At 40.2% G+C, this 24,016-nt stretch overlaps 1 protein-coding gene across 2 annotated transcripts in view; it reads left to right on the top strand.

The window, feature by feature from the left end:
- Positions 1-269: 269 nt before the first annotated feature.
- furinb (furin (paired basic amino acid cleaving enzyme) b) overlaps positions 270-24,016 on the top strand; it is a 119,532-nt gene continuing 95,785 nt past the window's right edge. The window contains exons 1-2 of one of the 2 annotated variants that reach the window (XM_053885636.1): positions 270-671; positions 16,503-16,767. In XM_053885636.1, coding sequence (XP_053741611.1) covers positions 16,591-16,767 — 177 coding nt within the window. In that variant the 5' untranslated portion in view covers positions 270-671; positions 16,503-16,590. Of the gene's footprint in view, positions 672-15,020; positions 15,168-16,502; positions 16,768-24,016 lie in introns of those variants that run through there. The other variant, XM_053885637.1, reaches the window with a different exon arrangement.

The following is a 24,016-nucleotide window of genomic DNA, read 5'->3' as shown; positions in this document are numbered from 1 at the left end:
AAAGGAAAGCATGGCAGATGTAACAGGAATATACCCCCGTGTTATTTTTATTTACTTTACAACACCGTCGTATTCGACACAATTAGAATGTAGCCTGTTTGTTTGACACAAATGATATAATTATTGGGATTTTTATGTTATTTTTATTTTTTGCTCGGGATAATGGGAGTTTGAGCCCCGCCCCACTGACGAGCCTCAGCAACACATATCGAGCCCACACTACGCTCCAGCCGGCTCCGAACGTGACGTATTTCCTGGACAAAGAGCTTCGTGGCAGTTTGTTGTCATTTTCTTCCAATCCTGGCGGGATGAGCGCGTCCTCCGCACTCCACACCTGCTCCATCCTCACTCCGCCGCCGAGCCCTCGCAACAACGTGCTCTCGCCGGCTCTCAAACCTTGACGAGCGGCGCTGCCTGAAGAGGAAAGGAAGCCCAGACACCGCTGCGTGAAGTTAACAGGAATGAATAAAGCATGGTGCGGGTTGAAAGTTGGATTCTGAGACTCCGAGCGGGCACTTTTTCACGATGCGGATAGTCTGGTCTGTGCGTCCTGAATTCAACCGTGGACACTGAGGAGCGATTTAAAGTTGAGCATCTGGAGGAAGGATAGTCGCCGCCCTGAGGGAGAAGAGGATGAGGAGGAGGCATGTGGTCCTCTTCGCGTGTGACAGGTACGAGTTGGATGTGGTATTTACAATGTTCGAGTCTTGTTTGTCGGGGATAAATAATAACTAAACCACTCAATTAACGTTACTTCAATCTTACCAGAGTTTTATTTAGTCCATAATTCGCTTTAGAAGTTCACCCCTTTCACATTTCTTCAAATGTCTTCTTTTAAATAAGTTTTCTTTTGTTTCATTTGTAATATTTTTGAACTGTCCATCGGATTTCCATCCATAGTGCCGAGCTTGGAATGTGGGAATGCTTGTCAGTCTGCGTGCCATGCTGGACATGTTCAGAGTGTCCCCCGCCCCTCACCCTAGGTAGCTGGGAAATACTAGTTGTGATCCCGTTATGGACTATTTACTGTTCCTCTCTTGTTGTTCCTTTTAACTCAAGACCCACTGACACTTATTTTCATGAGCAGCAGTTTGTTTTTCTTATAAAGGACTGTACATCTGTTCATCATGAATAAATGGATGGTTATGTTATATATTAAAGACAGTTTAAAAAGCCCCTACATCAGATAGACCCAGTGAAAGATTGGAAGAGTTACCGGTCTTGTGGCCAGTCCCGCCTGTAGTCAAGCAAAAAGCTGGACAGGTTGACCATGAGTCGCGCACAAACAGCCCCTCACACTTATGCCTACAATTTAGAATAGAGCCCAAGTAAACCCACACTGTTACGCAAAAGGACTTTCTCGCTGTGAGGTTGTAGCACTAATCACGCTGCGCTGCTATTTTACTACCACTGTCCTATTTTATAAATGAATTTGGTTTGCCGCATGAGTAGATGGTGCTTTATTTAGAGGATATAATTGGATGAGGTTCCTTTAACGTGGCCAAGATGGTGAAAGAGACACATCTTGTTAGCAAACCATTTGTTTGCCTGTTAAAGCAAAACAAGACGGTTTGTTTTCTCCTTTCGCCTACCAGGGTTTATTAGCACAGCTGTTTAATTTTCCTCGAAAAGGCCGCCGTGGACTTGTATTGAGATGGTTGACGGCCTGCATGATTTTAAAGATAACCTTGTCCTAGTTTGGCCTCTGTCGTTTGGGCCGTAAAATGCGAGGAATCAAGACCCAATGCATTGTCTGCACCTTGCTGAATAAAAAGCTGCAGGTAATGTATCGAATGGAAATTGTATGATGTGCTTTTTAAATCTTTTTTCTGATAATACACGTGATAATTTATGGAGTCAGCCCATTCAAATACACTGTGGTGTCACTGGGGTAAAAGTTTCAGCAGCAACTTAACCTTCTTTTTCCTGATAGAAGCTGACTAGCTGACTTCCAAAATAGACCCATTTAATGTCGAAAAGGTTTGACACCTGGGGCCCTTAGTGTCCATATTACACCTGAAAATGATCAGTAGCCCTCCTGACTTGAACGATACATGCTGTTTATGAATCAGTGTTACATAGGCCTGGACGATTTTTGCGATTGGAGTCGACATTGCAGGGAGGGTGCGATTTTCAAAACGCAAAGGCTGTGATTTGCGTGCTGCTGAGCTGAGGGGCAGAATATTCTGCCAACCCAGTCCACCAGTTACAGAGGTGCAGCGCTGTGACTTACGCAGTGACAGCACTGTCTGACGACCAAGCAGTCGAAGAATATCTGGACTGTTTGATAATTTCTCTGTTGTCATATATTGAGGTGCTTTCTTCCTTTCTGTGATTTGATTTAAATGAATGATAACTAGACGACATGTTTAAAAGCCTTGAAGTCAATATTGCACAGTGATGTTTCTTTTTATAGTTCAATAGTCAAATAAATGTGTCATTCATATCAATGCTTACATCAATTCATCGCATTTTGTTAACACATATAAGCCTGGCTCTCAGGGAAATGTTGATTGTATTAGACTATGTTCTTCGTAGAATGACCTACTGCTTGTGTTCAGTGAATGTTGCAGAAAACAACCCACCTCCTCTGCCCCACCACAAAAATAAAATCATTTTGAATCATAAATTACAATGTCTTCAAAATAAATTGCGATTAATTTCAGCCCTGGTGAGACACCATTCCCAATAATTTGCACAATGTGGTGCATATGAAAAAAATGCATTGTTCTTGCCAAGTCCTTAGCATCAAATGGGTCTCTTATGATGGGATTTTGACCCCGTTCACCAAGATTTTGGGGCGTATTCCATTGTTTTTGTCAATATGTCGTCATGTCAAGTGAGCCTCGCAATGACGGCGCTACCTTGTTGTCGAGGAGTGACTGTTAAGGGCTGTTAAGGATATATGGGGTGCTCTGCTGTTTTCCTAAGAGACCACCCTAAACTGAATAAAAAAACCCTGGGAGAATCCTGCACTGTTTTTAAAACTAGCATTCAATTAATTCAATTAAAACAATTGCTTGTGAACAACCTCATCCAACCGTACTGTTCTGAGGATGCGTACTGTTCCGAACAGCAGCTGGACTGCTGTCACACGGACTATAGAATCTGGATTTTAAGGTAAAGCACGGTAGGTTTACCCTAGTGTGATGGCACCCTAAACTTTTGATCAAAATATTAGACTTCTGTTTGTAGCTGGGCTCTATGTAGAATGTGCAGCCAAAGGGTTGTGTCCACAGCATGTCTGTCTTCGAAACCATCTTCTGATTCTTATTATAACTAAACACTAGGTTAAGATTTCAGTAGTCCTTGTAGTGAAGAGAGAAATTCAAAAAGTCATCTTAAAGTTTTCACCAGTTCGTGTGGCGATTTGGACCCACTTTCTGTTTTTACCCAAAGAAAGGTGTTCGCACACATGAGAACACACCATTGTCAGTGTTGGGTTGAACTGGGCTGAGATCTGGGAGGCAGAAATCCAAATATTTAGTTTGGGTCGTGTCACTGTGGGAAGCCACTAATAGAACAGGATCAGTTTTTCTTCCCCAGACACCATTTATCATACATCTCCTCTGTAGCGTGTGTACCACGACAGCAACGATGAATCAGAGTCTGTTGAAACTGTGGGTGTTCTTTGTCTCAAATGATGGCCACACTCTTCACATTGAGCTGTGTGGCTGTGCACTGTGAGAGCCCACTCCCTCGTTGTGTTGCCATCCATTTTCACTCACAGCACTTTTCTCTCTGAGGAGCGGACGCTTGGCTGTCAGTGGTGCTTCACAATTGCTGCTGCAACCCCTTGTGCCTTGGTGTTCTGTGGGAGTGCAGCCCAGAGCACACAGTGGGTGTCGATCTGAGTAATGGGTAAAATGAAAAAAAAAAATTAAATCTTGAGAGTGTAGTAGCCTCCGCCACGTCTTTGTGTGCCTGTCATTACCAATGTAAATGGCCTCCTCACCGCCTTTGACTGCAGATGTATCGCTCTGTCACAAAACACTGGCTCTCTCCACTCCGACAGTAACTCTGAAAAGTTGTCTTATTTTTCAGATGCATCACATTTACGCAGTCAGATGTACTCAGGTAAACATGAGCTTTACATCCCAGCTGGAGCCAAGCTATTTCCACGGCACAAGATTGTAATTTTTAGAAAAGGAGAGGCACACTATCAAAAATGATTGCACGCTTCTGCCTCTGTTTCCAGGCACAGCTGTGGCTCAAACCTCTGTTCTGGTCCACATGCTTGTTTTGCCACACAACACACTTCCCATTTTGTGCTAATTTCACCTGCAGCATTCATCATTTTAGCGCTGCAGGGCCTAATTATGTCGTCTCACTGACTTTTAATGTGGATATAAATTGCTGTATATTACCTGTTGGAAATAAGAAGATGTGCAGCAATTACCAAACATTTCATGGCTCAAGGGTTTTCATTAAATGGTTGGAAGAAGAAAAAAAACACCATTACTTTTACCTTTTACTTCAGTTGTGGTCAACATCCCAATCGAAATTGACAACCCCATTCCAGCAACTCTTAAACAAGAGAAGCGACATGGAGCTCGCTTTTCAAGTGTACTGTTCTTTCATTTTCAGTTCACATGTCCTCGTGATGCCGGCTTGGTCGTAATACCAAAGATAGGAAAGTGAAATGTACAAATACCAGGAAAAAATATCTACTGATATAATCATTTACAATATTATTTGTATATAGTATTTACTCTCTCCTTTTGTTTATAATTTATCAATGATCTTTTCATTAATTTCCTGTCAGATTTAAACAGCATTCTTTCGTAGTTATCGTAGTTCTATTTTGTTTGTAGTATTCCAGTGCCAGCAATTTACATTTCTTTCGCACGTCTGATCAGACCAAAACTACGGTATAATCTCTTTGCCTCAGAGTATTTTACTGAGCGCTTACTTTAGTTGTGGTCAATGCACCATTACATCGAAATTGACAACCACCAGTGAGGACCAGGGGTGAAGTGGCGACTGGTAATCACGGTTCAGCAAAATTACTTACAGCAGGAAAAAGATAGGGTGTCTTTAGATTGGCTGGGCGATTAACCAAGTAAAAAAAAGACATTTAGAGCTCCAGACTGCCGTAAAACTACCTTGTTGATTATTTCTGTTATCCCCATCTTGTAATGATCTCTCTAACATGGTTTCCCGCACCGTGTTATAGCCTGTCTGCCTCGATTACGTCTCTATAAGTTACCACGGATGAGTTCACAAACATGGTCAGGGATCTCCCTGTGATTTTTCCTAGCATAGGGGTTGTCGCAGTTCGGGGGAGTCAGGGCAGTGTCGAATTTGGAGGAGAACACAAAAGTAGTGTGCGTTGTACAGCCTTGACAGTCCTCCTTAACTTCCCACCTTAAAAGGCGGAGTCCTACTTGACTGACGCCGAAGGAACGATATTGGTGATCCCACCAACAAGATGTTTTGTTCTAGCCATTGTGTGTTTAGTTCTGTCAATATGAGTTTTGTTTTGTGGTAGTGTGTTTTGATTTAGAGATTTTGTGTTTTGTTTTGCGCCTTTCAGCCACCATAGTAAGGGCACCCTATGTGGCCAAAACGCTGCGGAGAACCCTTGTGCTCAACCGAACAGCCATAGGCCATCTAATCTTATCTAGTCCAAAAAAGTAAAGTACTAAAGTACTAAAGTACTAAAAGTAGAGCATCTAACTTCTAGTTCAGGTTCACATGGTACCCATACACTCGGCAAGCTAGAAGCCTGCTGGCGACCTGTTCACCGTGTACCTCGCCTTTCACCTCGTGACGGCGATAGGCTCCAGCCTCCCCGCAACTCCAGTAGGGTACAAGCAGAAGAGAATGAGATCAGATTATAAGTGACACGCAGTCTCGTCATCCAGTAGTTTCAGGTTAAGGGCGCATTCAGTATGAAACTGAGCTTCTCCACGGTAGCAATAATATAAGTAAGTAATATATATCTAATTTATTCTAGTCGCCAACTGTGGAATTTATGGGAAAAGCTTGCTAGAGCATGAAATGGATTGCTCACAATAGAATACATTTTCCTAACTCTCTCTACTAAAGTGAGCCTCTTTTATCCAGTGAAAAACTCTCTTTATCTTCCAGCCACCATCTGCAAGACATATTCAGACTAAATCTCCCCTGTTGCTGTATCGCTCTTCTAAAAAAAAATGTCATTGGAACTGCTTCCTCCAGAACTTTTTTATTTTTGTTTAACTTGGCACGGATTCAATAGAGTTGTTGACTTTTTGGTCATTTATTTTCATTTTAATGGACGTGGCTTGTTGGTGTTTTGTTCTTATTTTGGTTCTTAAACTACGATGAATCAATCAATCTTCACAACCATTTTTATCCTCGGTGTCCTGCTCATAATGTCATACATGAACGACTGATTTACTCATTTGTGAGCTTGTCCTTTCCTCTCCAAATGAAAACCTTGGTGTCTTTATCTCAGCCACTCCTGACTTTCCAGCACGTCCTTTTCATCTCCATCATCAGCTTGGGCTGATTTTATTTATTTATTTTTCTCCATCTGAGATGTACCTAGTGTCTAGTGCTTACATCACATGATCAATCAGGACATATTTTTCCATTTTCCACATTTGAATGTCACAGTTCAAAAATCTATTTTGATTCACTGCCTTTATTTCCACTTTCCTATTCACCTCACATCATGGAGTTTCAATTCAAACCATGGACCTGTAACAGGATGTGGGGAATGACAAAATGGGGGGTAAAGTGATAAATATGAGGATAGCGTTCTTGGAGTCTTGAATTATGCGGTGCAATTATGATCACTCTGTCGTATTTTAACTTAATTGTACTGGTCACCAGTTCCCAGACCCATTGTTGTGTTAATGGATACGATAATGGATGAAACATCAGTCAGTGTTGAGACACCTGGCATGTCTGATGCTCTCTAAATGAATATCATTTATTTGAGAAGCACCCATTTATAACCCTTGGACACAGGAATATAGCGCTATAGTGCACCATGACCGACAGAATACGGACAAATAGCTGTCTGCTGCCCACTTATCCCCCATTCCAGCCACTCTTCAACAAGAGAAGCGACATGAATCTCGCTTTTCAAGTGTACTGTTCTTTTATCCCAGTACTTTTTCAGTTGTCCTCGTGATGCCAGCTTGGTCGTAATACCAAAGATAGGAAACTGAAATGTACAAAAACCAGAAAAAAAATCTACTGATATAATTGTTTGCAATATTATTTGTATATTTGTATATACTATGTACTCCCTCATTTTAATGATAATTTATAAATGATCTTTTCATTAATTTCCTATCAGATTTAAAGCATTCTTTCACTGTTATCATATCACAGCTCTCTTTTGTTTGTAGCATTCCTGTGCCAGCAATTTACATTTCTTTGGCTCATCTGATCAGACCAAAACTACGATATAATCTCTTTGCCTCAGAGTATTTTACTGAGCCGCTAGTGATTAAAATAACTTCTAATATCTCGGAGGATAACTGCAGCGATGTTTACATTTTATTAACGTGGAGATGTGCCTCTAATTATGGCGTGGTAAATGTTAAAGCGTGGCGTAATTGGGATAGTCTTGGAAACGGGATGTGTTATGAATGTGCTTGAAATAGAAGATGCTGTGGAATTTGACGGGTGATGGGAAGGAAGCCTGGGACCGACATTTAACTGGCATCAGACAGTTTTAATGCGAGCGTGCCTTGCTTGACTACATGACGTCAAAATGCGTGTTTTGAAAATCTACATGATAAATGAAATGGCTGAATAATTTTATATGCATTTGGAGAATAGGATATTTAGAAGTAGTGTGTTAGTGTTGGCAAGATGTGTTTCCCCTCGAACTGACAAGGCTTGCGGGATGGTTGTAATTACACTAGTCGGTTCAGACAACCCATTCTCCCTCCCACGACTTATTGTATTGACGATTCCGACGTCGAAGCCGGAAATTTACACGTGATAACATGTAGAGCGAACGCAAAACCCGCTACCTACAGTGTTAAGTTATGCTGCAGAAGGTATGGTATGTGCGTCAATTGAAATGCATCAACATGCATCTGTGAAGGCTGTCTTCGCTGTCAGTATGGGACCCAAAAATCCATTTCCCAACGACAAAATATTACGCCGTGGGAGTGAGAGCGTGTTGCTTCAGGTGCTAATTGAGCTACGTGGGAACTCCTTGTGGTAATTCAACGACATATATTTGGCTTTAATGATGCCAATATTGTGTGTTACAAGTGTCTGTTGTGATGTATACGTGTATTTTGGGTCCTAACTGTCATATCACATCATCATATCATAACGTTAAGCCATCCTTCCTGAACAAGAACTGCTCTCCTCCTTTACTTTCTTTTCCCAACAAATAAAAAATCGGAATGACATCAGCTGTTGAACACAAAATATTGTGCACCTCTTTCGTCATGAGGCTACAAATATCTCAGAGAATATCTCTGACCTGCCTTTGTTGCTCTGTCTTCAACTGTTTTCTGTGGCTGTGGAATTCAGCAAATAAAAATCTACTTGTTGTTTTAAGTTGTATGTCACCCATAATATGTTCTTACATTTTTTGCTATCGTATTTTTCTGTGGCGATGCATCGTGATGTGCCATATTCAGCAGGGTTCTTGTCGACCTTCTAGGCCTCCGCAATTGAGATCAGAAAGACTTTTTCACAGATTTTTTTTTTCTTATTATTGTTGCAGCGGAAAATGCCTGATTTTGCTGCAGATTTTTTTAAAAATTGTGGTCATAGTTCGGATCATTTATGGTTCCGAAACAGCAATACGGGAAATTAGGACCATTGTAAATTAGCTTGTAAAAAAGCCAATGTCAGTTCTAGCCTGAAAAAAAAACACATTTGCACACTACATCAGTTTTTTTGTTTGTTTTTTTTGCTGATGTTCCGTGATTTGTTTCCAATATGACAGCATCCACTTATTTGGTTACAGAGCTCCTCGCAAGGGCACAGACTGACGGATGTTTGGATAAGCAGAGTCTGAGAGGTAAAGGTGGGGAATATTTATCTGACCGGAGTTGTTCAGCGGCTCATTAGTACAGTGAATTAAAACAGGAATTGGTGATATGTTACACAGGGTCGGGATGTAGAATGTCAGAAATAGCCTCGAGAGAGATGCATCTTGCGGTCAGCCATGTTTGTTTACATCCACCTCGTACAGTGTTCAGGTAATGGCGTGCGAGTGAGTTCAGCTTTTTCGTTCCATCAATTATACATTTAAATAGTCGGAATTTATGAATCGATTCAGAATCGTTCACGTCCCAATCGCACCCCTTGGCAGTAAAATCTGGGTGCAAATGTGTGTGTTTGACGTTGCTTATGACTTCATCTCCACAAGATGGCACTGAATGTGATGATGCGTAGAGGGGTGGGCAAAAAGTGACTGAAATGATCGGTGGAATTTGCGGGAAAATTGCTGCGCCCCGCAGTACTCTCGGGGATTGGTTGAAATTGCCTTAGTAGTTTCCTGGAGGGAGTGATATTAACCTTGTCCCTATGGTCTCAAGCTGTTTTAATTCAAAGATTCGACTGCAGTTGTTTTTTCCATTTCCCAAGAAGTTGATAGTTCTGCTGTCAACTCCGTTTAAGACCACCGATTAAAGTGCACTATAAATAAGCTGTAGTGTATTACATAGATAATAATATCCCCCAAAATTGGATTTCTTTCCCCTGCCTCACACAGCAGACTCTGTGCTCCTGTTTTTGTGACTCCAGCGTAGGAATCTAATGAGCACAGAAGTATTCTCCACAGGAAGAATGACAGCCCCTGGTCATATTTCCACCACCTCCCCTGCTGTGCACCAATCACACCCGCTCCCAAATGCAGCTGAGATGTGCTCCCTGAGATTCCAATGTTTCAATAGTTTGGACACCGTAAACCTCCCCCAATGTTCGGCTTACTCGTACAGGTAAATTAAGACGGATCACGTTTTAGCCTACCTTGCTTTAAACTATCGATTTTGCAGGGGAGATTGATCCAACAAACATCTTCCTGAAAACCAATTAAACCCAGCTTTTCTAATTGTTGTAACAGGCAACATTCCATTAGTAAGCATTTTCACTAATGGTTAGAAACAAATCAGTGTTGTTGTTTTTAAAGTGAGCTTTCATTTCTTCGGCCGTTTCACAATCAGAGGTTCACAGTTGGAAAGGGATCTGCAGGCATTTTTACTACAAGCTCTGTGCAGTTGTTCCCAACGTGTACTTGCATGTCAACATATTTTCTGGAAAAGAATTGCTTCAAGTCATTCGTGGCTGCATCAAGTGTATGATTTCATTTGTTAACATTATTTATAACATGTTTTTTTCATTGTGGAACCGCTAATGTAATATTGAAAACTACTGGAAATCAGTCAACTGACCCTGAACCTTATACAAAAGAAAAGTAGCCGTGACAGGAGATGAGCCTGGAGAGGCCCAAGCCGATGTTAGACATTTATTGCATGTAAGTGGTCAACCCGACCATGTAATCGAATTAATTACTGGAGTGTAGAACTCAATGTCCTTTATTAGACCAGCATATTGACATTGAAAAGCCACTTTGAAAAATATTCTGTAGTCATCTACGAAAGGTGAACCAAAGAGGCTGGCTGCCATATCAAGCAGCAAGTGCTTCAGTTGAGAGTATTGAACATGGAAGCAGTAGGTACAGCGCAAGACATTCCCCAGTCCGAGTCAGTTTAATTTAACATGTGCACTCACCTGCCACTTTTGTTAGTGAGAGTTGAATCCTTTTAGAAGTGCCTTAATTTCTCCTGGGCGAGGTGTGCACAAATACAGCCCTAATGGAGCTTGGGCTTCAGTCCGTTTTCCCTCTTTTTCCCTGCATGAGTTGAGTGCCCCGTCATGGACCCATTTTTTTTTTCATTCTTTTTTACGTGAAAAAAAATATACTCTCTCATCTGTTCCGTGCATATAATTTAAAAGGCTGGACCGGTCATGTTGCGCCTATTTTTGTCGAGAGAGACACAAGATGATTATTTCAGTGACAGCAGCAATAATATTTTTTGTGATGTGGTTTGCCCTTTCTTGTGGCTTGAGCACCACCCCCCCGAAATGTCACTCGCAGCTTATCGTGGTGTGTGTTGCATTATTGCGCTTCACGCGATTTGACAGTATAATCGTTGTTATTGTGTGGCGCACGGGTTAAAGGGCGTTTGTAGCAATAAACGACAACCACTTGTGTTGATTGCTTTTTTTAGCGTAAAGATGACCACATTGTATTTCCAGCAATAACAATAAAAAGGGGTGGGATGGAAAAAGGAAAGGCAGTTTTAAAGGTGGGATGATTTTGATCGTTTGTCATCCGCCCGCACCCCGCCTCAACTCAAATACTGCTCCTGGCGTCGATTCAACAGCAGTGTTGGAAACGTTCCTCAGAGATTTAAGTGTGTGTTGACGTGATAGCATCACACAGAAGCTCTTCATTTGTAGGCTACACGTCTATGATGCGAGCCTTCTGTTCCTCCAAGTACTGGTGACTGCAGAAACCCTTTTAGTAAATTGAAGAAGTGAGATGGACAAAGTTTACATAGAAAATATCCGCCACCACCATGAGATTGAACCATCAGTTTACACATACATATCACTATTAATATATGTATTTTTTTGTTCAGCATAAATCTTCCCTGTCAATCTAAAGCAGATGCATGCCCACTTAACCTCTTGTTAGCAATGATTTAGATTTATTTTCTCTCAGCCTTCAGTTGCTCTTTAGAGTGTTTGCGGCATTAACTCACTTTATTCAGTCAGAGGGCTGGTTCTCACATGCATGAGTGGATGTGGCGTTTACTCGCTCTATCTCTAGATTTCATTGTCAAAATCTATCAAGGTTTCAGTCGACCGTATCTCAAATGTTGTTGATGAGAACAGTACAAAGTAGCGAACAGTGTAATGTAGTGGTGAGGTGAGTGTGTGTGGATTATGGCAACGGATATATATGGAAGAGCATATGTGGAACACTACCACTGTGTGTCGAGCTGCGTGAGATGGCAAACCAAAAAGGTCACTTTTTTTCTGCTGAAACTCACAGTGACAGATGAAAAAAGGGTCTCAAACATGTAAACATCAGTGCTTTACTTAACTGAGAAGTTTACTGAAATATAGTCAAGGCCGGTTCCGACAACCGACAAAGCAACAGCCTGCATATTTAGCAGTGAAAATTGCATGTTTTTTGATGACAACCACTGTATTGGTCCACTGAGACAGGGTTTCCGCTGTATGTAAACAAGCGTGCTGTACTCCCACGGCATAAATGAGAGCCGCTACGAAAAACCATCGCTTTCTAATGATGAAATCTCAAGCGTATTAAAGCGAAGTGGACACATGGAAACAAGCGGATAACACGTAACTCCTGATGGAGGTGGTTGCATCGGTGGGTATCCAAGTTGCAGTTGCCTCATCTCAAAGCAGCCGTCTGTTCTGATACCAAGTTTGAATGTAGTCTTCCACATCAATTGTTGTTTAATTGCATTACCAAGAGATTGAGCAGGTGTAGTTAATAAAGTGTGTGATGAATGGTGGATGAATGCAATGGTATGAGGTTGCCATTTTGAGCTTGAGTCCTACTTAAGCCTGAACAACTACTCATGGACATAATGATCAATGATCACTTTCAGCTTTTCTCTCATCCTGTCATCTTCATTGAGCTCACTCTGTCCAGTGGTGCCCCCACCACTGCAGAACCAGCCTTCCCTTCAACCTTTCTCATTTCACTTGTACAGCTGTTCCCAGTGTCCCTGCACACCAAAACAAAGGCGAAGGCTGCTTGCCTCCTGCCTGTTTGTGTTCTGCCAGTGACTGCAGGCCATATAAAAGGTTGTAGTGGCTCTGTTAAGACATCTTGAGTTGGTCGAATTTCAAACAGTGCAGTTACCTGTATGTCACTAAAATGATAATTTTATTTGCTTAAATCATATATTAAAAAGATTAAAAAAAAAAAAAAAGAAGTCAACATAAGCATTCACCGGTTTGGCCTGGACAGGCCTTCGCAATAGTATATAATTAGAGAATGTTTTTCGGAATTAACTCAGAATGGATTGTGCTTCTTTTTAAGGCTGACAGCTTTTTTTCATCTCATTCAATCTGCTGTCTCTTGTATGAGAGAATATTGGGCTGCTGGCTCTGGATGTGGAAGGTGCACTAGAGTGAGTGAGTCATTTTTTTGGCCCGTACTGTTTTTTTGCCTTTTTTTAAATTTATTTTTCTTTCCCTCCTTAACTATAGCACTCTAGAAAGTCACTGTTTTGTACATTAATTACGTGAATCTACTGAATAACTTTTAATGCAAATGAATAAACAATAATAAATATATGAAATAAATATGTTTTATTCCCTTTTCAATGAACAATGAATAGATCAAACCCACAATGTAAACTTCACTAGTTAAATCCCGGAATATTGCCTTTTATGCCAGACTGCTCCTTTTTTCGACTGCATTTCCCGGGAATGAGTGTCGGGGTCTAGGTGTGCTATTAGCTGCTGATAGCAGCAGGGCTGCAGCATCACAACAAGTTGTGTGATGACTGCTTTGTTTTGTCAATGTTTGCATTGTTATGCAAATTTTTTAATAATAATAACTTTTCTAGTCATGTATAAATATAAATAGCATCTTATTAAAATAAATAATAATAAAAAAATAAAAAATATATTTGTCAGCTCATTGTGATGATGTCATCAATACCCATATCGGCACCGATAAATTGTCCGGCCGATCGATCAGTGCCCTAGTTAACATCCTTTGTGTTTTTCAATCAAGGAAAATGAGCAAAAATATTTACTTGAAATCTTCTGATGGTGTAACAACTGTCGACTCTGTGATTGACTCACTTGAATTGCCTGGCTTTGTGACAGTAGATCAACATTTTAGGCTGGATGGGCATTCAACCTGCATCACCTTCCGCCCCCTCATCTTCCCTGGGGGGATCTGAGCACTTAGAGGTTTCCCACACATCCCACATTCTTTTCTTGGCGAGTGTGATAGAGCGTGGCTTTTTATACATGACTCACTGGATCTCTGTTTCATTTGAATGCATACAAATAAAATATTCTTTCTTTTACGTCCAGCTTCCCCAAGTTATTCTACTTGTAATACATTAAAACCACTGTTTTTAAAAATAATTTATGTAGTATGATTTTGCCACCACTAGTTCTTTTTCGGCCGCAGTGTGAATTATTGAAAAGTGTTGGTAGAGCAGTGTCATCATGCTCGACCATTAATGCGCCATTAACATTTTTTTTTGAGTGGTGAAAATATAGTAGTCGTCAATCATGACTTGGCCACACGGCTTTATTGACGGCAAAATGCAGTTTAGTTTGATGAGAGTGTTGTGGGAGCAGCTGGAGAGATAATGTCTTCACTCTACTGCAATTTTTTGATTATCTTATAATTTATCAATCGAGTTTCCTTCCAAACCTCACCTGTGGCCACAAACTGTGTGTGTCGTCGCTGAAAGAACAAGGCTCTGGATGGGTGAAATCGGTTTTCTCTTGCGGCTCTGAAGGACGCAGCAAGTAGTTGGCATCCTGATGGAGAGATTCTGACTCTGCCGGTGGAAGAAGTGTCCTTATGTGGATTTCATGAGTGTCCAGTGGGTTGGAGCTCACAGGCCAGACGCAACATTAAAGCATTGCATTATCTCTCCACATATACACTTCAAATATGAAGTGAAAAACTTGGACTTTGCTTGTTTAGAGTTCAATATCTTTGCTAACCTTATGTAGATTAACATTGTGAGATGAGATGAAGCTTTATCCTGCATTACTACACACTGTTTAAAAGAGAAAAATTGCATTGATTTTAGCTCTCGTCTGCTGTTCGATTTGGCCGCTGAGTTGCTCAATTTAGTTGGTGTAACACTCTCATAGGAACCTTGAACACTATGTCTCACATTACTTTCGTGATAATCTGCTGATATAATATCTATCCTTTTAACTTGTGACTTGAAAGGATGAGATCCAACATGAGTGTATCCTCTGGCGTTCAGAGACAAAGTTAGAGAGGCAAGGTAGGCTGAGACAGTGGACGTGGTGGATGGATAGTGTTGGAGATGGATATACCACGACAAAGGGGGAGAGGAAGACAACCAGCGAGGCACATGGAAGTGGTGTCAAGGGAGGATGAACAGGATCGGTTTGGGGTGGGGGAGGCAGAAGGAAAGGAGAAGGTATGAGGTTTTTAGTTTGCTGCAGCATTGTGTGTCAAAAAGACATATACCTGATTCTAATAATATCAAATGCCTTATTGTAATTCCCTGAGATGCCGCTGTCTTACAGTCACTAAAGAATTTGCACTCCGTCACAGAGGAACAGACTGTTCGGAAGCACACTTGCAGTATATGGCAGAAGACAAAGCATTCCATTGTTCTATTCTGCATAATTCTATTATGGAACTTCAAAGGCAGAAGCTTCAAATTAACCCCCGCTACCTGCACCACTCATTTGCAGTGGAATGAGCAATTATAATGAATCCATGGTGACTTCAGTGGAGTGTATTAGAGAAGTTGCTTTGCGGTTTATATCTAAGCTAATTTTCTTTCATTCACAGACTAGACGAGTCTATTGTCGACTTAGTGATGAGTCACTGTTGAAGACCAATGAATCATCGTTGAATTTAATGAGCATTCCCATCATCCTCTCATTTTCCTTTGGGTGAAATGGATATACCTTGAGGTTACCGACACACCAAATCCTTTTTTATCGTGGATGACTCATGGTGCGGCTGCTTTTTGTTTTGATTGACTGGGATTTACAAAGCCAAATCTCCCACCGCTTCGGTGTCTAAAACCCCCTTGTTTGATCTTAATCCCAAATATGTTTTTTCATTTGACAGAGAATTTATTACACTCATCTTCAATACTCCACAAAGGAGACCATATTTTGTTTTGTTTTTTTTCCAGATTTATTACTATACAGTTCAGATAAATCTGAATCTCTTATTCTCCACCTACGTTGTGTGGAATGAAGAAATGATGAGGTTGAATATGAAGCAGTTAATCAATCATTGTCAGTTCCTGAAACCTAAAGGTCCATATATTCCAGTTTTATATTGGTGCTTCTTACTGCTAAATCTGGATGACTTTTGCCCTTGTTGCCAGGGAAGATCATTAAAATATTTTTAATATAGTCTTCTACAAACACCTTATGTTTGAAGTTGCTCTTCTGGCTCTATATTGGTACGCGGTTCTCACCCTGTATTGCACTGACATACCGGCTGTATATTATTATCATACATTACCATTCTTTGACAGAACTCAAGATGGGGGAGTTGAGAATGAGTAATTCTGTATTTGGCGCAGCTTCTTTTGACCCCATCATGCAGAACACATTTAATGAGAAGTCAGGATTGTCTGGGTTTAATGCATGATAAGGTCTGAGCATGAGCTGTATTTTTTATGCTCTTTTCTGAAGTTGAATCCGAAGGAGGTAATTTGGGCCTTACGGTGACCCAGTTTGAAGGCCATTTCTGTTATTTTGAGGCATTTCTCTTCTCTCATCTCCAGGCCACTGTTCTACTTTCGCTGTAAGGTAGAGAGCCTCTTCACTTTCCCTGGGAAGCTGTGACAACTGGACCGAAGTGTTCACCTTTTCATGGATGCCAGGGTGGTCCTCCTGCACGTATGGACAGCCCTTGTCCTCCTGGCAGTAGAACCAAAGTGCGTGACTGCTGCACAGGTCTACACCAACACTTGGGCTGTCAAGATAAAAGGAGGGCCAGAAGAGGCCAGTCGCATCGCACGGGAACATGGCTTCATCAATCACGGAAATGTAAGTGTGTGTCTGAACTGTTGCTGAGCTTCATGTTACCTGTTCAGTCAGTCATTGTTTAAGGCTGACATCTTCAAAGTAGTTGTCAACTGTGGCTCTATGTTCCCCCTAATGACTGTGCTCCAATATGTGTTGGGAATAAATTGAAAGGGTTTTTTTCCCCGATTCCCTGAACTATGGAGGATAACTATGCTCTTTTTCTGTTATTGAATGCTTCCTGGATCTTTACAGAAATGCCTTTTATGTTTGTTTTTTTTATGTTCCCACAGTTGCTTGAAAGAAAAATTGAGAGGAATATGTGCGGATATTTCGCCTTTCAAAAATGTCCTTATATCCAACATGTAAATCTTTAAAGTTAGAACACTTTCTTAATCCTTGTATCTCATACTATGTACGTCCATCCATCCATTGACTCCACACATGATGTATGAAGTCCATGGGATTTTCCCCGTTGTGTCAGCTGTTCAATCTTTGATCGCAAAATGTTGCAACGGTCAAAAGGCTCATCATAAAGAAGAAAAAAACATACGTTAGTTGCGCCAGACAATAAGAAAAAATAGCTTTAAATCATTAGAAGTGAATATATGTCACTAATCTGCGGCCGCTCTCACCCAGTGTGTCCCTTCAGGCGTCCGGACCATTCATGCAAACTCTAGTTCCGCTACCTCAGGTATTGTTCCGGTCATTTTGTTATTATTACTGTTCTCACAGGACTTTTTTTCTCATTTGAAGACACCAAAGTCGTATTGTGTTTTCCTAGTTGTGTGTCGACATGTGATCACACAAGATTCCTATTCGGGTGCACACGGACCTAATGTGATGTTTACTCCTTCGCCCTATCGGTTAGCGTGAAATCATTTTTGAGAAAGTAAAATTATATATTTCGTCATTTATAAGTCGCACCAAGTTGCGAGACCAGTGAAATTTTCTTCTCACAGTTTTGGTACCACTGAAGTACAACAAAGGCACAGATACCGTATTTTTTATTTCCATGAGAACGAACCACAACTTGAAAAATAATAGTAATAATTGAAAACATTTATAGCAACAGACACATCAATATTTTTTTGTGTGTCAATGAGCCGTTATTCAGGCAGCAGCTAATATATGAACCAGTAAGTCTACTTGTACTATAACAAAAATAGAATTTATACATACATCTGTAATTTATATGCAAATAAGAAACAGCTGGACACAAATAATCATGAGCCCTGGTTGTTCTGTCGAAACAAACAGATGTAGAAGAAATCCATGGCAGATTTATTTATCAGCAATCAAATCAAATCCCTGGAACCAGTTGAGAGGAGCATGCTAATACGGTTGCAGGAGTGGTTTCTGTTCCTTGCTCCTGTCGCACTCTGTGAAAGAAAGAACCAATTTAGACTTCATTTGTGCAGTGATGTTATATCGACGACTTGACATGACTTTTGAAAAGTGTCAATCCAGTGACACCCCCATGGTTTGGAGGACATACTGCATAATCTAATTTAACATAGGTTCAGACAGTATTCGTTTTGATGGAGAACATCTTTCAGCATTCTCTCTCACAAAGATTTTGATGATTAGCTATGTTGTTTAGCTATTTATTTCAGTCTAGTAATAGGGTCCCAGTGACTCTATTACTGCTTGTTGTGTATCAAATGTTGATGGCAGAGCCGACTACCAGTGGAGCTGAGGGCAACTGAAGTGTTGATCATTTTATGAGCGAGACTTGAAGCTGTGCTGCAGCAGCAACAATGTAAAAAAAAAAGCAAAGCTCATAACAATAGTGAAACAAAGAAGCAGAGGTGAAAGTTTTGAGACTTATTCAATATAAAATGTTGAATAATATAAAAGTTTTTAATCATGAGAAGTAAATATCTCTCCAATTTGCTGTCGTCCTCACGCAGTTCGTCGGAAATGCGTCATTTGAGTTCCTCAAGCAAGGGTCATTATGATGCTTCTTTCTGAATTTTTCCGTGAAAAATATGCCGGAAATCACCACGGTCATGTCCAGCACCATGATGCGTTATGTGTTATCCGCTTGTTTCAATGTTTTCAGTTCAGTTTTATGCGCTTGATCACATAAGGTCAAAAGAGATCATTTTTCTGGAGGCGTGGCTGCTTTCGTTTAAGCCGTGGTCGTGCGCAACGATCATTTAAATGTACTGTAGCAGAAACCCTGGCATAGATTGCCTGGGATAAACTTCAAATGTTAAAAATTAAATGTGTGGCAGCTGTGTTATGTTTGTTCCGGGAGCGTGCTGAAAAAAATAGAGGAAAAAAATCACAATTTAAAATGATATTATTAATTACTCGTATCGGTACTCATATCGGCAAGTACCAATGCCAAATTATAAAAGGGCAGAAAAACTCTTTTATGTAACGTCTGCCGTGATGAAATACAATATTGCAGCTGTAATATTGCATAAATTAAATTGATTCATATTGAGAATCTGTGCTTATATCTGTGCTATGGATTGAAAGACAATGTTTTGTTTACTGTGGAACCGTTATTTTCCCTTCTCTTAGACTCCTGTCTTCTATTTGTGGACACGCTACTCAACGTGCTGAAGATCGATTGACTCAGGTCGAAATGAACAATCCTTTTTAAAGGCCTAAATTACTTGGCCCAGGTGACTAAAGCAAACAAGAAAACTGTCGGAAAGTGAATTAAAGAAGTAGAACTTTCTTATTGTCCTGTCAGTGGATTGGTTCTGCTACATCCCTGGAATTGGGATATTTCTCGCAGTTTATAAGCTTCTATTTATTTTTGGTGGTTAACAGTTGGTGTGTGTCCTCCACTTCCTCAGTAACGCCGCTCTAGTCTTAACTTCATTTTCACACGTCTTTGTAAAGCCGCCGTGGTGCTCACACACCAGTGAGCAGCCGTCTGGATTATGCTTTAGGAAAACGTGGAGGAGGATGAGCAAACCCCACGTCTCTTCTCCTTAAATAGAGGCTTTTCCGAAAGGGAGGCTTGCAAAATTATTTCAGGCTTATCCAGGCTTTGTTTATTTTGTCATAATCCAGAGCTTTATCTGGACTGCCAAAGCAGCCGTTATTTTGCTCGCCGTTGGCTTTATGAGCTGTTGATACCTGGATTCACAACAATATGACAAAGATTTGCCAGGTGTCATTGAAACATGTCATTACCGTTCTCCTTGACTTATTAATATCAAGAGAATTCAGCTGTTTTGAGGGGAGGAAGAGAAGGGCCAATTTCACTTCTTGGAACACCAATTTTATTTTGTTTATTTAAGCTGAGGTACTATTTATGCATATGCCATGGGGCACATGATTTAAAATTAACATAACTGTATGAAGTCATGCCAACAGACTGTTTTGGTCTGTCTTATGAGTTCCGGATCTATGCCTTGTTTATTCATGCATCCAGACATATTGTCCAGACTACAAGCGAGTAAATAAGAGGCTTGGATTTCTCCATTAAGTTGGCACTCTGAATTGGTGGCCTGCACCTCGCTGCTGCAGCGCCCATGAATCCAAGTGGTTTTCTCCTACGAGGTGAAGGGAAGCTTCTTTTATGTGGAATAGCTTCCGAAGGACTTTCACACTTAATTGCTTCACTGAATTCCAGACGAGAATCCATTTTTTAGCTTTATTGAAGAGGGTAAATTAAATATTCAATATTCTCCAAACAGAAAAAATTCATTCTCGAAAACAATGCTCTATGATGTTGTGTGCTTTTTCTGGCTTGCTTTTCGAAGGGCTTCTCTGCTTCAGTAGGTCAGATTAACAGTCATGACATTTGTGATCAATTTTATTTCCATTAAGCTGTAATATGAATTCAGGTACTTCTATTTTCATTTGAACTTTTGATTTATATAGCACAGTGTGTCGGCTTTGATCTAATGCTTCGAGCATTAAGTCATTGGACTTCACACCATAAAAATGTCCAGCTGTCTTTTTAATTACTGATTTTTCTCCAAGAGGCCAGTTTCCTCATTGCGGTCCTGCTCTATAGGACTTCTTTTTTTTTTTTTCACTTCACTTCCGAACATTTATTTATTCATCAGTCATACAGTGAGTGGACAAAAAAAGTACTTTTTTTTGTTTATTTATTACATAAATGACTTCAGAAATTATGGAGAGGCATTTATTTTTAACTGGTATTTTTAACAATAACCAAGAGAATAGCTTTGCATGAAAGAAGCGTTTTTCTTGTTATCTGTTGGACATTACTGCATTTTTCATGAAGCTAAATGTTTTGGCCATAAATGTTTAAGGCGCTGCCCACGCAGAGACTGAGAGAGTTCTGTGTCGGATCAGCCTACATGAGTGGAATTTCAACTTTTTCAAACAGAACTTTTTTGAATTCCAATTCCTTCCTTTATCCTCAACCTCAATAATATACGCTCCCGCAATGTGCAAGGGCAAAGTTAAGTTGAGGTGCAAGATTGATTTTGAGAGAATTTTGAGATTCACCAGCACCTATTTTAGGATTGGGGAATACCCAGCCTGCCGACTAGAGATGCACCGAATATTCAGTGTCTGAATATATTCAGCCAAAAAGAATGATGTCAAGTATCGAGAGCAGCTTGCTCCAACAGTCGTGTTGGTGACGCCTTATTGTGTTTTGAGGGATAAGATTGAGGATTAAAGGACCATTTATGCTGCCATTACGTACAAAATTGTACACATCTCTTTCAAACCATTTTACCGTCTCAGATCACATCCTTCCCATTCTTTGTGTTGGTATTGCTGTCCATCAACATGTCCACCAGTGGCCTTGTCTTGTCCAACTTAGTTGCGCTTTTGAAAACTGCAAATAAGATTTGTGTTTTAAGAGGTTGTGTTTTAAGGCCTCTGTCTTTGTTGTCTCATTTGGGTGGTCTTTGTCCTCTGCACTGCTCTTCAAAGCATTGATCCTATTTGAAGGATAAATGGATGTTATTTTTTATGCGACAGATGTTGTCAAGGTGTTTAGGGAGTTGCTTGTGTAAATGTCAATGAGGTTTCAACTTGCTGATCAAATGTGTTGCTGAGTTTATTTGCTGTTCTTCCGTCAATTTCTGTGTAAGTACATGGGAGCAGATTGTATTAGGCTTCTCCACTGGTTTCTCATGAAACCATAGTCGCTCATTATATGCCTGTTTGTCTCTGTTTTTGTCAATGACGTATTTCTCGCTTGTCAACATACGTCTCACTCGATTGAAAAGCCATCCATCATCACAACAACTACAGATGCTTTTGGGCAGAAACAGCTCAGATGCTTCAAAACATCTTTAATTTGATTATTGAAAAGTATCCCAAATAATCCCTCCTCTGAAGGGTGAGGCACTTACTGCATCTAGGCTGTCGTCTGTTACTCTTTATGTTAGGGTCTGTTAACAATGATTCAGCCACAACACCCTATTTGCGCCTTTATTCCCTCTCACATCACTCGTGAGTTCCTTTGACTGTAATTGGAACAAAATAAACATGAAGTACGACTGTCTATTTATGTACTATCCCTTTGGTCACAGGTGCGTTTGTATGCGCTCTTGCTGCTTGGAAGATAACGCATTTTTCAAATATGTCAAATATACACATGTTCTGGCTGATTATTTTGCATCTATCTTAGGGTACCTGAGGGAATCATATATATATATATATATATATATATATATATATATATATATATATATATATATATATATGGTAGGAACTAGATGGTTTTGTAAAATTGCCCATTAACATGAATTCTGAAGCCATCTTTCCTTTCCCCAACTGCCTTCACTTCCACAGGAGTTTTTTCTGTAATGTATATTTGATCTGAGAGATTTGTAGTCTCATCGACTCCTGCAATTCTGGGCTATTTCCCTCAAGGATTCTGATATATGCACCTTCTGCCTGTAATACCTAGAGACACGACGTCTCACAAAATAAGTTTACCTTTTGCTAGGAGACGTTCTTGTTAGTGTCTGGTGTCTTTTGCAGTATTCTTCATAATGTATTACCCGCTTTCCTGTAGGATAAAATGTATAAATAATCATGGCTCTAACAGTATCCAGTATCATTATGATAATAATTTGGCTCACTTTGGGATGTTTGTACGAAAACCAGATGATTTTCTTGAAACGAAGTGAAATCTGCTCAAATCGGCAGAAAGCATGAATTATTTTGGATTTACAATGGCGATGGAGGCCGTGGCAGAGCTCCCAGAACTCCACTTAGATTGGCTTATAACTCCATCCTTTAAGTAATTGCTTTGCATTTATTAGTATTGAGTGCAAGTGTCAATACTAATCCGAAGTTGCAATTGTTTTTCACTCAGAAATGTCGCCAACATTTATTTTAGTTGGAAAGTGTGTCTCTGAGCAAGCTGAGTGGTAGTCCAAGGGCTCTTGTGAGGGTACGTGATCTTCAACAGATAAAAAGTTGCAGCAGTTTACGAGACTCTTTGTATAAAAAAAACGTGTTGATCAGACACAAAATAGGGAGGTCACCCATCCAACATTTCACCTTACCCCCAACACTGGGAAGCTGGTGTAGGACACCCTAGATACGTCATGTTCCTTTGCAGATCAACAATGACCGAGTCTTCTATTTTTTCCTTCTACTTGCCTTAAAATATATCCCAAAAATCTGTCTGCACATAATGGCAAAAGCATGTTCCTGGCAGAGTAGTTCATTAGGATGTTTTTCAAGAGAAAAGTCCCCAGTGAGTAGGAAAACTTTGGGAGTGCAGCATCAATATTTGACATTGTTGTTTGTATGAAAGCAATTACTCTTAATTAATACAAGCAGATCATCCCAAAATAGATCCACGTTTGTTGAATAATTTACATGTGCCAATGTTCTTTCAACATAACTTTCTAACATAACTTCTTTTGAGAAAGACCCATTTCTAATACTTAGTTTAAATTACATTTAAAACCAACACTCTCAAGAGCATCTGTAATAAATGGAACGCTGAATTTGCTCAGTGAGATTTTTTTAGATGTTTTTTTTTTTTTAACATTTCTACCAACTTTTTTAAATTATCACACTTTTGGTGGGCAAATATATTTGGAAACATTAGTTCATAGCAAACAACCTCTTTTTTGTGTCTGGTGATGAGTCTGCCACCTGGGCGTTGCCATGGACGACACAAATGGTATTACTTGGTAATGCGTAACCGTCGTGCCAAACAAACTTCGCATTCGCAGTTTGACCTCTTTTTCCTATCTCAGATGAAAAGTAATGTAGAAGAACTTTTGTTTTTCAAAAAGCCCAATGCTTATTTGGTCAGGAATTGGAGGTTTTTAAAAATCTGGAGTCATGACCA

Source organism: Synchiropus splendidus, chromosome 14 (assembly GCF_027744825.2).
Source record: "Synchiropus splendidus isolate RoL2022-P1 chromosome 14, RoL_Sspl_1.0, whole genome shotgun sequence".
Classification (NCBI taxonomy): Eukaryota; Metazoa; Chordata; class Actinopteri; order Syngnathiformes; family Callionymidae; genus Synchiropus; species Synchiropus splendidus.
The sequence above is the reverse complement of the archived record's forward strand: the minus strand, read 5'-3'. Positions and strand labels throughout refer to the sequence as shown.